The sequence below is a fragment of the Bactrocera tryoni genome, chromosome 4 (assembly GCF_016617805.1).
Source record: "Bactrocera tryoni isolate S06 chromosome 4, CSIRO_BtryS06_freeze2, whole genome shotgun sequence".
Classification (NCBI taxonomy): domain Eukaryota; kingdom Metazoa; phylum Arthropoda; class Insecta; order Diptera; family Tephritidae; genus Bactrocera; species Bactrocera tryoni.
In genome coordinates, this window is record NC_052502.1 from 1,921,844 (window position 1) to 1,934,899 (window position 13,056).

The 13,056-nt window shown below is 31.6% G+C and overlaps 2 protein-coding genes across 3 annotated transcripts; one reads left to right on the forward strand and one right to left on the reverse strand.

The window, feature by feature from the left end:
• Positions 1-661: 661 nt before the first annotated feature.
• LOC120773380 (chloride intracellular channel exc-4) lies at positions 662-7,754 on the reverse strand. Of its 2 annotated transcripts, XM_040102207.1 has the most exons (6): positions 7,336-7,413; positions 1,664-1,765; positions 1,439-1,603; positions 1,132-1,374; positions 947-1,057; positions 662-885 (listed from the first exon to the last, which is right to left on the reverse strand). In XM_040102207.1, exons 1-6 carry the CDS (start codon positions 7,411-7,413, stop codon positions 808-810), a joined length of 777 nt encoding a protein of 258 aa, XP_039958141.1. In that variant the 3' UTR covers positions 662-807. The 2 variants fall into 2 exon arrangements, with proteins under 2 accessions (XP_039958141.1, XP_039958140.1); XM_040102206.1 differs by lacking the exons at positions 662-885; positions 947-1,057; positions 1,132-1,374; positions 1,439-1,603; positions 1,664-1,765 and adding an exon at positions 2,402-3,853 and having other exon boundaries at positions 7,336-7,754.
• A 247-nt stretch (positions 7,755-8,001) lies between these two features.
• LOC120773379 (nuclear exosome regulator NRDE2) lies at positions 8,002-11,330 on the forward strand. The gene has a single exon (XM_040102205.1). The coding sequence runs from the start codon at positions 8,198-8,200 to the stop codon at positions 11,120-11,122; it is 2,925 nt and encodes a 974-aa protein (XP_039958139.1). The 5' UTR covers positions 8,002-8,197; the 3' UTR covers positions 11,123-11,330.
• The last annotated feature ends 1,726 nt before the right edge of the window (positions 11,331-13,056 follow it).

The window sequence follows — 13,056 nt, forward strand, 5'->3', positions numbered from 1 at the left end:
ATTGATATTAAATGCTATTTTCAACCGCGTGGTATTTCTATAACGAAAAAAACTTCTCACAAAATTCGTCAATGGGTCAAATTAAACATAATTAACTCATTGTTACTTTCATATCAAATAGTGTATGCACGAAATTTTATTTTATTTATTATATTTTATGACGAATACATACTTATAATGTATATACAAAAATATAATCTATTCGCCTATTCAATTTATTAAAAAATTGCAAATAAACATTTGATATTAAAAAAAATATTGACAATGAATGGTACATATGTATGTATGCAAGTATTTCCTGGTGATTTAAATCTTATTAAATACATTTTTTTAGAATTACATGGTGCAATTCATTTCAGTGTATTTAATTGTTTGTGTACCCTTTATAACAGAACTCCATTATTTTAAATTAACTTTTGCAATAGCGGGGCTCTTTTTATTTACTTTTTTCTAATTAAAATAGGATCAATACTTATTGTAAGTGTCAGTTTCAAACTAACACAAAAACATTCTTGTTTATAAAAATTTTGAGCAAAACATACTTAATTCAAAAATATAATTGCGAAGCAGAATATATGTATATGTAGCATACTCATGTCTATAAACATGCATATAATTCTATTTTCGCTTCAATTATATTTTCAACAACAAAAAATACTCCTTTGTTAAGTGTTATATGTAGGTATGTATATTAAATTGGAATATAACTGAAAGCAAGGCTTGGAACCCAATAATGCTATGTGGATTAAGGTGACCGCAAGCTAAATCCTTATCTTGATCTTTTCTATTTTCACCATTACAGTGAGTTTACTCTGTAATATCGATAGGAATGGAAGTAGTAAATGTTGGGGTTTCAAGTTCCTCATGTTTCTTCATTTTTAGCATCTGAAATTATAGTATTATTTAATTTATTGATTAAGACAACTTAATAAAACATTTGACAGACCTGTTGTAACTTATAATGATTGATGATATCTTGATCTGCAGGACACGATTGTGTGAAGGCATCCAACTGGTACATGTGATACATGTAACGCCACAGAGCGGTGAAATGTGTCTACAATAACAAATTTAAAATGTTGTAAATTAAATACGTTTTTTGTTTTTATATTGATATTGATGTAATCATACCGGGATTTCGAAATCCACAAAGTATTTTCCGGCTACACGAATATGTTGCAGCCGCGGCATAAGTTCACAATCAAAACAACACATAGTATCGCCGGTCAGGAAACGTGTGTTTCGATTAGCCAAATGGTCATTGATCTTCCTTAAGTGACTCAATAAAGCATTGTTTTTGGCCTCATCTTTCTTCACCAACATAAGTTTAAGCTTAACGTATAAATTTTCGATCAGCGTTGCCACTTCTTTATCCTGAGGGCAAACGAAACGTAAAAATATGTAAAAATAAATAAGAAATAAATTATATGCATTATACCTGTACAAACAAGTTGTAACCGCCAGGAATATTCTTCATGATATGCCGTTCAATTTTATCGTTTTCTAGGATAGCTAAACCATTATCAATTAAAATAGGTGGATGTGTGGCTTCGAAATTGGTCCGAAAATCGGGTGGTGGCTTTTGCATATCCACCGTCGTAACCTAATTATTTTCATCTAGTGCGTTTATATTGAATTAATATAATGTTGTTAAATCAATTACCTTCAAACTGATAGTTTTAAGCTCTGCCAAAAGATACAGATCCATAAAGTATTCCTGGCAAAACAGGCAAGCGCCCTTTCTCCTGCCATCGATTGTAGAGGCCTGTAAGATAAATTAATCAGTTTACAGATGATATTACCTCACCAGAAGATCTATATATATACAAATTCCAGATTACACTAAAAGTATTCAAATACCTTTAAATGTTTGAATTTTAATAATATTTAAATTTTAATTAAAACAAAGTATTACACATCTAAACCTGTCTTATCAACCTATTACACAAGAAATTACTAATTTTGACAATGAAAAGAGAGTGGATTACAATAAAAAACTGCTATTATTAGATTCATTAAGTAAATAACTATTGAAGAAAACATAAAAATAAAAACATGTCACCTTGAACTGTTGATCCTGAACTAAATATGAAAAATAAATATAAAACACATTACATACAATTTTTATACTCACATTTTAATTAGCATTTGCTTAATTTCAATCAGATTTCGGTTCACAATTTCAATACGATAACTGATACTAATTGTTAAATAGTTAATTATGATAACAATTTACGAAAAAGAAATGGAATCACGCCAATTACTCAATAAATTTACCTACATGTGTATGTGTGCATGTGCATGATGATGTATTTAGGCGATACCGAATTCATAAGGAATGACGAGACGCGCCTAAATGCGTCTACATTAAAATACCGGTTTATTAAAAATCGACACAAAATATTCTCGATTTTTTTTTATTTATTTAATTTTCTTTTTAACAATACAATTTCAACTATTGAGATCTAATACAATTTATAACATTATGTTACTCTAACAGTTGATTTAATAAAGATTGTTCTATCGTTTGTTCTTCTTTTTCAAAAACTGTTCCCAGTCCTGTAGGATATGATCGAGGAGAGTTCATTTCATTAACATGCAGATTCTCTTCAAATTCTAAATCGTCAAAGTCATTTGAAGCGTTGTTAACACAACTTTTTTTCTCAGTGGATTCTTCATTTTCAAATTTGTTAATGTCATCGTCAATGTTATTCACTGTGGGACCTTTTCTGCGTTTTATGTATCGCCATAAGGTTGTGAGCGGTAACGAGAAAAACTCAGCAGCGAAACGTACCGACATTCCGTTTACAATATGACCACGATATGCTTGCATTAACCTCTCTTGAACACCATGATCAACCATATCTTTACTGCCATTCCTAATCCAAACAGCGGGCAGCAATCCGTTATTCTTCAGTCTTGTTTTATATAAATGAACAGTTGACTTAGGAACATGTAAAGAGCGCGAAATTTCCGAAATTTGTACACCGGCCTTCAGTTTACTGTAAATTAGCTCCTCTAATTCCTTATTCGATTTTCGTCTTTTACGTTTCGGATGTTTGGCGACACGAGAAGATACGGTTGAACGCACAACATTATAACACTTAGCAGCCTCCCCTAAACTCATACGACCGTCCAATACAGCATTTGCAGCAAGTTGTACCGCTTCCGAGTTATGTGCTCGTTTTTTTCTCTTTACAATACGCTCCTCACCATCACATACAGAATCAGAAAATATTTCATTATCATGACAGCTATTATTATTGCTATTGTTATTGTATGCTCTCAAGTCGTTTTCGATTTCATCAAAAATTCCTTCGCAAGCCTCGGCTACCATTGCGGCGAAATCTAAATTGCTTACTGGGTTGTTGTCAACTGAAAATTCCCCTTTAACCACAACTCCATCTTTCATATGCTTTTGCGCGAATGGAACTCGATTCGTATGATTTATGGCTAATTTTTCACTGTTCAGTTTTTCATCAGTTTGAAAACATATTGTGTTCTGTTCCACAACGGAAATTGTATCCAGCACGTTCTCATCTTGCTTGGGGGTCACATATTCGAAGTGAAAATGTTGGTTGTCGTGATGAGTAAGCATAAGAACATGTCCTCCGTCTGAAAACTCGTTGCCCCGCTTCGCAAAAGCATCTTTACGTAGAGCGAATGATTTTTCTGTATTTGTTGTTCTACACTCCTTTATATGTTGTTGGAGTTGTAGTTGTTTTAATTGTAAATTCGATTTTACTATATTTTCTTTTTCGTCCGCATCATTTAAACCATCGCCAACTGCTATTCTGTTGATGTTGAGCTCGTTCGCACTCCCCACAATTTCATTTTCAAGCATAAATTCTTCCTAAAAATGGGCAGAGGATAATGAAAGCATACTATTAAGGGATCACATCTTATGAATATGATATCTGTGAGTATACGACTATATTTTCTACACTGAGCCCCTGTTACAAGCGATTTGGCTGTATCATGCGGAAAAAAATGGCAAGCGCCCCCAAAAGTTATGTACATTTCTTTGTATAAATGCAGACATACATATGTAAAGGAAGTATAAAATACTTTTTAGCTCTAAAATATTGAATCACATCATTTACTCTTAACTCTTACTTAAATTTGCACAGATTATTTTACATACTTTCTTTTAATTTTATGCTTTTGGCTGTTTTGTTATAACTTTTATTGGGCACAGCATTTTAGTAGCGACCTTATTAGCGCATTTGTTTAATGGTATGCGATTGCGATTAGAAATTGTTATTGTTAATTCCAAAATAATTTTAGAGGCATTTAAAATATTTGCTTAGATAACCCAATACACATAAAAATCACATCCACTTTCATCACATTCGTAAAATTTTGTGTATGTGCCAATAACAATTTACATACATAATTTTTATTACAAACTGTTAATATTTGGCTCAAAAATTGTTCTGGATATCATGTTGACATTCAATTTACGAGTTATTGTACGTAAATTTAAAGCCTAATATTTTGATAATTGTATACTATTGTATATACATACATACATAAATATGTATAATATGATATATATTCATTATAAAACCATCGAACAGTCTTACAATTTTTTAATTTCAGTAGCTGCAACAATTCATTTTTGTTAGATATTTCATATATGCAAAACTCATCAATTTCTTATTGAGTACATAGTATCGGTTCAGTATGATGATGTCATGCAAATGTGCTTCACTGATTTGTACAAGCCAAAAATACAGTTCTATAAATCTAAAGAAATTTTTACGTAGCTGCAGATATTTACATACATACATATACTATACACACATAAGTATGTATGAGCAAAATATGCTCATTGGTAAACAAATGCCCTGCAAGTAAAATCTTTGAAATAATTATAGTTATTATTATTCGCCTTTGAAGTAGTTCTCTAAAACATATAAGAGTACTTGGCGATTGCGTATATTTATATATGTATATATACATAGATGTGTATGCATATATGTACATATATGTGGATAAAGGTATACATATGTATGTACATACATATATGTATGTGTATATACAGTTGAACTTCCCTAACCGGAGCCACCATAATCCACAAACAAACTATGGATTAGAGACTTCGAGTTATAGAAGTTTTCATTAAAGCATAAAATTTTTGAAAAAATTATAAAATAAAAGTCGATGTACAGTTTATATTCTCCGTATGCAGTTTTTGGCTTATGTTCATAAAACAGTTAAGCATATCTCATTGTCCACTTCATTATAATCTGCAATGGTAACATTTGAAGGGATAAATAGGCGCGGCGACTTCTACGACTAAGATAATCACGTGCTAATTGAAAAGTTCGATTTATGGAAGGAAATTTCTATGGAACTTGACTTCTATTGTCAATTCAAGATTTCGAGTTACGGAGAACCTCGTGTTATAGAAGCTCGAGTTATGGAAGTTCACTGTATAGGAGAATCCTAAGTCCCAAGGAAATATAGTAAAACCTTCACCTACCTCTCTTTTTGAGTTTAATGAGAAATTACATTGTTTAAAGTATTTATAATCCTATTTCGCACTTTTTTATTATGTGTAAACAGACATTTTCCAACTGGATTTATGTACGTAAATTGATATACATATGTACATATATGTATATAAAGTTAAGTTTATTTATATGCGTTTTGGAACGGACAGAACTGAATTAATTTTGTTACGTCTTTCATATTATTTTATAAAATTAAATTTCTAACAAAGTTTAAATATTCCGGACAACATTTTGCAAACATTAACTGCCCCTCTTATTTCGAAATGAATATAGCAAAGTAAACAACATTTCACATTCACGTTTAAACTAAGTTTTGTTCATTTTTTACTACGCGATGCAATATTAACTTAAAATTATACAGACAGTCACTTTTACTAAGTCGCTTCAATACATACATATGTATGTATTTAAAAATGTCGCTTTGTTTCGGTTAAATCAATGTTTATGATAACTACATATATCGTTTTACTACATTAATATTCTAACATTAATTTATTTTTAGTCAGCTACATACCTCTGCTCACTACATCACGCCGATTGCCTAAATTATCTGTAGTAGTTTCTTCACGTTTTTTTTTGTTTGATTATAAATGTATATGTATGTATCTATTTTATAAATTGATTCATAAAACATTCTAGACTATAAATAAGTATTAATATTATTATGCATATGAAGAGTTATAGTATTGATGATGGATTATTAAATTGAAACAATCGTTCTAAATATTTTATCGGATTATTTAAAGACTGACTCCTATTGTATTTTCAAAATTAAAAAAAAAACCAGCATGTAAAAAATTAAACATTTTCAAGAAGGTGACTGTTGATAATTATTGCTATGCTACATACCACCGATAAGATAAACGTGTCACATAAGAAGAAAAATAAGAAATAAATTGAAACAGCCTTACACTGCTAACGATATGATTTGGAACCGATGACTTCACTTTTGCAATTTGTACCAAATTTATTTATACACGAATACACATATATTTTTAAATGTGGATGACACATACATATATGCATATTCAAAATACACAGTAAGTATGAATGTAATAAATATTTCTTATATATCACTACGACATTTTTTATCCATCTATTATAGTTTTTATGTTTGGCAACTATTGGAATTAGATTGTTTTATAACTTATAAAATATTAAATAGCGTTACATAAGATTATACTATATCTAGTGCTTAGTGAGTCATTTCTGATGGAGAACTGTCAATTTATGAATTAATACGCACACATAATGATTACCAACGATATCTAAAAACGTTTAACATATACATTTTTAACTAAACATTAACTTTGGAGAGCGAATCATTCAGTCACAAGATCAACCAGTTGGTTTACAACATAGTAAGAGTGACATGAAATTTTAGACTCAAACCTGTTTTTCAAGCATCATAGACAGAAATTTCTTTGCTAGTGGCATGTAGGATGTATATATAAAAACTTCTACACAAGTAAAATACAACTCCCTTTAAGAAGGAATCAAAATAAATATGTTGCGCTATTTCCAAAAATAAAATGCTACAATAGCGTAACCATGTATGTATTCACAAACAAATCAACTTAATGTAAAGTCAAAAATATCTTAATTTTAAATAAAATCTACTTTAACTATTGCAAATAGTTTGCACACTTAAGTGCTACGATCACACAATCTTTTAGCTTTTAAATGGGCAGAATTTAAACACATCTCACACATACTCCCCAACTGGTTTAGAAACAGATGCGATTTTCGCCAAGATACATAGGTGTTCATATTATCACAATAACTTTAACAAGTTAGTACTGTTTACAATACTCACCTTGATAATCAATTCAATTTCAGGCACATCTCCATTATTAGTTCCGTTGGTTTCTTGGTTATTCTGAACTTCCGACATCTTGGAAATGCGTGACGTATGAATTTCACACTTGCTGTATCGAAACGCAACCCACACCAAATGAATTTGAATATTACTCTAATTCTAGTCTCTCTTTCTTTTATTTTCTGACCAAACACAATCTGCTTTCTTTTTAAGAATCTAATAGCCAGACATCAAATGAAATTCACTTAAAAAAATCTTTTGTAATTGAATTCGAAGAATTTATCACACCTTCTCACAAACGTAATGCAATGCTCTTGTCTATTCACAAAATAATGTCGAAGCGGGCTTAAAGCAATTTCGATAACACGGTTGCATTTACACGGCATTCGGAACTTTGGACATCATATTCGATCACTGATCACTTACACGATACGTTATATTTATTTAACCCTTTAGCTATCATATGTATATTCAAAATTCAGATGAATTGGGCTACTAATTTTTAATTTGAATTTATGTGGTATATATTTCTGTTTATTAAGGCAAGCAAGTATGTAAAGAAAATTAACATATTTAAATAAATGCAACCCTTATGAGTATGTTCACATTAAAAGGTAAAAGTAACCTAAGTCAGCTGTTTTGTCGAAGACATAAAGTCCACAAATAACATTTAAGGTTTTTCAACATTTATTGTAGTAGCTAAACTTTCTTAATTACAGTTAAAAGTAAACACGTAATTAATTGCATTTAGTGAAATGCGTTAATCATTGACATTTTATAATGAACTGTTTGTGATTTCATTCGAAATAAAAAAATAAATAATTCTAGTACATACATATGCTTAATAACATCACATCCAATGTCAATTTTCCCCGCATATACGGACGAAGAGGAGAGAATAAACAATGGTTCTGATGCAGAGCATAATCAAATCCCTTCGTCCAGTTGGTTAAGTAACAGCAGCTTTGCTTTGGAAAATGATCATATTAAAAGTTTGGAAAGTATTGAATTTATGGGATCAAGTTGTTCATTGTCCGAGAGTGATGCTGAATATACACAAAAAACAAAAAAGAATAAAAGAAAAGCACATAAAAGGAAGAGTAAAAAAAAAAAATATGAATCTGATTGTAATACTCAGATTATACCCATATTGGAGTTCAACGGAGCTGAAGGGTATTATATAGATAAATCTAAGATTCAAAAGTATCTTACCGTACGCACTTTACATAAACCTGCCTGCCCACGTTATCGCTACCGTTCAAACTATGTTTTGGGAAAAGGTTTCTCATACAAATCAAATGTTAAAGATACAATTCTAAAATGTGGAAAGCGCTATTTTCGTAACAAATGTTATATACAAAATGGTACAGTATGTAACAATACACAAATCGCTCTGGATGAAAATGAGTATACAGCAAGACTTGGACAACTGAATCGAAGAATATTGCAAACAAGTTCTGATATACAAGTATGGTTGGAATTATTATCTTTACAAGAACGAAACCCCTACAAATGGACCCGCCTTTTATTAGCTGAGAAAAAGCTTGATATTATCAACCGCGCATTAATCAGTTTTCCACGAAATGAACAGTTGTATAGACTTTATATCGATATTATAAACGCCACATATCCCTCTTTTGAAGTGACAAAAATGTTGGATCGTTTACTAGTGAAAGATCCTTATAGTTATACATTATGGACAGCGCAAATAATGACAACCCAGGGTTCAATGGCCCGATGTATTGTACCAGATGTATTACTTATTTATGAACGTTGCATGCGAAAAATGCATCGTGCTCAACAAATAAGCACAACTGTCGGGTCAGGTATATCTAATACAGATGATGTAATGCTACGACTATTTAACAATTGCGCCCTTTTTCTTCGACAAGCGGGACTTAATGAGCAGTTCATTGCATTAATAAAACTTGCGCTTGAATTAAATATAACAACTGAAATTTTTAAGGGATTTACTCCTCTTGAATCTGATCAAAACACACTAATTGAATTCGAAGAACTGGTTCTACAATCAGGTCTTCCAATGAATGAAATATGGCTCCGTATAGAAAAGCTTCGACAAGGATTTAATTTTTTGCCATGTCCAGAAAAAATTAAATGCAATGATCCACAGCGTATTGTTTTTAATGAAGATATATGCCACTACATATATCCTATGGAATCACGAGAAAATTCATTTTACTTAATATTACTGATATTAAAATTGCTTAAAGTGCCATTTATTCAATGTGAAGGATTGGCAGACAAGTTCAGCGCTCATTTGGAGTTTATGGGTGATTCGGATGCAATTGAGGACATTTTAGCAGTGTGTTTACAACGCAATTTTGCAATTTCTCAAGAAATGCAAAGGGAATTCCAAAGGGCCATTTGTAGTTTGACAAAGGAAATGGCAGTAAGTCCTTCTTTCTTAAGTAATACCATTGGTCATGAGGTATACATTCGTTGTGTAACAGGCCTCTTACTTGACTGTGCTGCATCATATATAAACATTGATAAAAGAAAACACGAGCTATTCATAGTGTTGTGGTGTCGTTTTGAGCGCTTGATGCTGATTTTTGAACGGTACAGTTCAAAATCATACAAAGAATATATTAAAGCAGGGCGAAAACGGTTTAAAAATCTACTTAAACAAACGCCCAACCGAAATGTGCTTATTTATTATACTGAATTCGCTATATATGAATTTGAATCGTTAAACGATCTAAAAGATGTTCAATCAGTGGAAAATATTTTTGAAAACCTTATTGCTTCTCATTCTTCTGACGAAACTCAAACATCTGATTTGTGCTATACTTACGTAACATTTGCAGAAATTCTTATTGGGTGTGGAAAGAAAGAGGAAGCTTTACATGTTCTATTATCGTTTTCTTTTAACAATCAAACTCAAAATAACGCAAAACCAGGTACTGGTAGAATCCTTGCTGCATTACAACATGTCACTGAGATGTTGGACCATCAGGTTTCCATTGAAAAGAGTGTAGAAATTATGGTACTTGAGCAATATTTATTACCCGATTATACTGTGTCATTACTTAAAGTACGAGTGCTAATCCAGTGCCTTATTGGGCAAAAAATCAATGCAATTTCTTATCTGGATAAACTAATGAATATATTTCGAAATAGCAATGACCGACACCGCTTTCTTCGAGAATGTATCACGGAAATATATTTGAGTGTACTACAAATGAAATGCCCGAAATGTAAAGTGCCAAGTACCTTAGTTCGAGACAGAATTATTAATGGCCTGACTGAATATCCTCGGAACTTATTCCTTCTTCAACACTGTGGTATATTAAACTCAGTTCCTTGGTTTAGAATTCGCACAGACCTATTTCGTATCAAACCAACCATTATGTCAGTTTTGTTTTTAATTATCTTAGCTCGTAATAGATATTTTCAAATGTATTATGAAAACGAGTGTGATAAACAATATAATGACTTAATCATCCGTAACCGTATTCTTCATATATTCAAAACTTTATCTAATGATCAACTCAGCCCAATGTCAAAGAAAAATGCATTGTTAAAGAATGCATTATTTTGGAGGTTATATCTTCGTTTCTTATCAGACCAGTCTACTGATTTTGAAATAAGCAAAAAATGTCTTTTAACTGCTTTGGATGAATGCCCGTGGAATAAGGCTCTATATTTGGATGGAGCAACATATGTGCCGCAAGAGTTATCACATCTGCAAGACTTAATTATAGAAAAGCAATTACGGATTTACGCGCTTCCTGAAGAGCTTGCAATTTTACGCGATCAATGAACATAAATGCATTTAAATGCAATTAAATATCCGAAGGAACCATTTTATTTAGTTTTGATCTCTAACTATTGACACGCAACTCTGTAAACGTAAACAGTCGATTGCAGGTTGGAAATTAATAAAATAGATGTACAGCTTCCATCGTTTTACATTTTATGTTATTTCTATTCAGATTCCACCTCACACAGTCACCTTTATTAAATAAATTGTCTTAAATATATGAATTAATGATGCTTCATAGAAAAAATATCGTATTTTTGTCTCATATATGGTAAATCATACTCGAAACTCCCTTTTATCATTCTTACAACCTGATAACAATATTAATTACCTTTGGGTTGTGAAAAATATTAATGAAAAAAAATAAATAAATAAACATTTACGTTGTAATAATCTTCAATATTCCAAGTCCTTGTGTAGGTAATGAAATAGCTGGATGAAATTAAAATCAGCCAATATCAGAAGCTGAACTGCTAACTAGAAAAGGGGCGTCCATCAAACCGATCTAACACTATCAAGGAAGAGTTCTGGAAGGTCGACAGGTCTCTCGCGGAAGAGAAACCTTAGCTTATTAACTTTTAATGTTTGCGATGTCAAAAGGGAAGAAGTAAATCCCCTCGGAATGATATCTAAGCAAATGGAGCAGATCTCCCCAAGTAGTTAATGGAATGGTATTAGGTAATTTGGTAGTTGAGTGGAGGACACAGTAGAATTATGGTGCATTCTACATGAGTAGAAATTGATACATACGCAGTACATACTGATGAAATTTAAAATATATACATACATATGTTTAATACCACTTAAAGTATGCTGGTATGGTGACTCTTATAAACAGACGTTAATGCGTATCGTAATGTTTTGAGTTTAGTGACTCTAATAAATATTACATAGAAGATATTTCGGTTTGGAAAACGGTTATAAATTGTTAAGCAAAGCTGTTCACTTATGTATGTATTTTCTTATTTGCACTAGATTTTAATTGCAACAGTAATAGTAAAAGTACATTCGTTATCAAGAAAATCTATTCACGAGGTCATGAACCGGCCTGGACTAACCCTGAAATCATTATTGAATTAATCTTGGGACGTTTAAACTAAACACGAGAAGCAAAGTACATACATAACTAGATACAGTCATGGACAGAGAAATATCACACGTTTAAAATAAATTATTCAAATCGGATTTTAGTTTTATCATATTGTATATGTACATATGTATGTACACATGTAAATGCATTGCAATAATTTCATACCTTATTATATGTCTTGATTTCCACAACTTATATCCTTACTTTTTTGTTGTTACTTCTTACAATCGCACTCTAGCGAAATTTGATTGGATAAAGAAATATCACGTATTTGGTTTATTGTATGAGTTTATGAAATGAGTGTATGAAAATAGTATATAACACCTAAATTTTTTTTAAAAGTGATCCTAATTTGCTGAAAAATAAAAAAAAAAACCACAAAGCTCCTGAACGTAAAGCAACGAGCATGCTGATAGGGGCTTTTGAAAAAGCAAGGCTGATCCTTTTAAATTTTCCCCAGAAATAGTGGATGAGATAAAAGAAAAATTTTGGTTCAGCGTTTCCAGTAGACTTGTACAAAGGCGCTTCAATGATGCTCAGTTGTTTGGACGATTGAGTCGAAAAAAACCATCACTGTATGTACAAAAGGCTGAACTTTTCTGAAGAACATTTAGAAAAGGACGACCAATTTTGGAAAGTATTACTTTGGAGCGATGAAACAAATTATCAGGCATATAACTCCAGATACACTACAAAAGCCGTTAAGCGCGGTGATGGCACCGCGATCGTCTGGGGAGCGTTTTAGTGGTACGGCGTTGAACCATTGGTAAGGATAGATGGTAGAATTCGCGTTCAAATCTATGACTGAAATCGGGAAGGCATAGTACGCAATTCCACAAAGTAG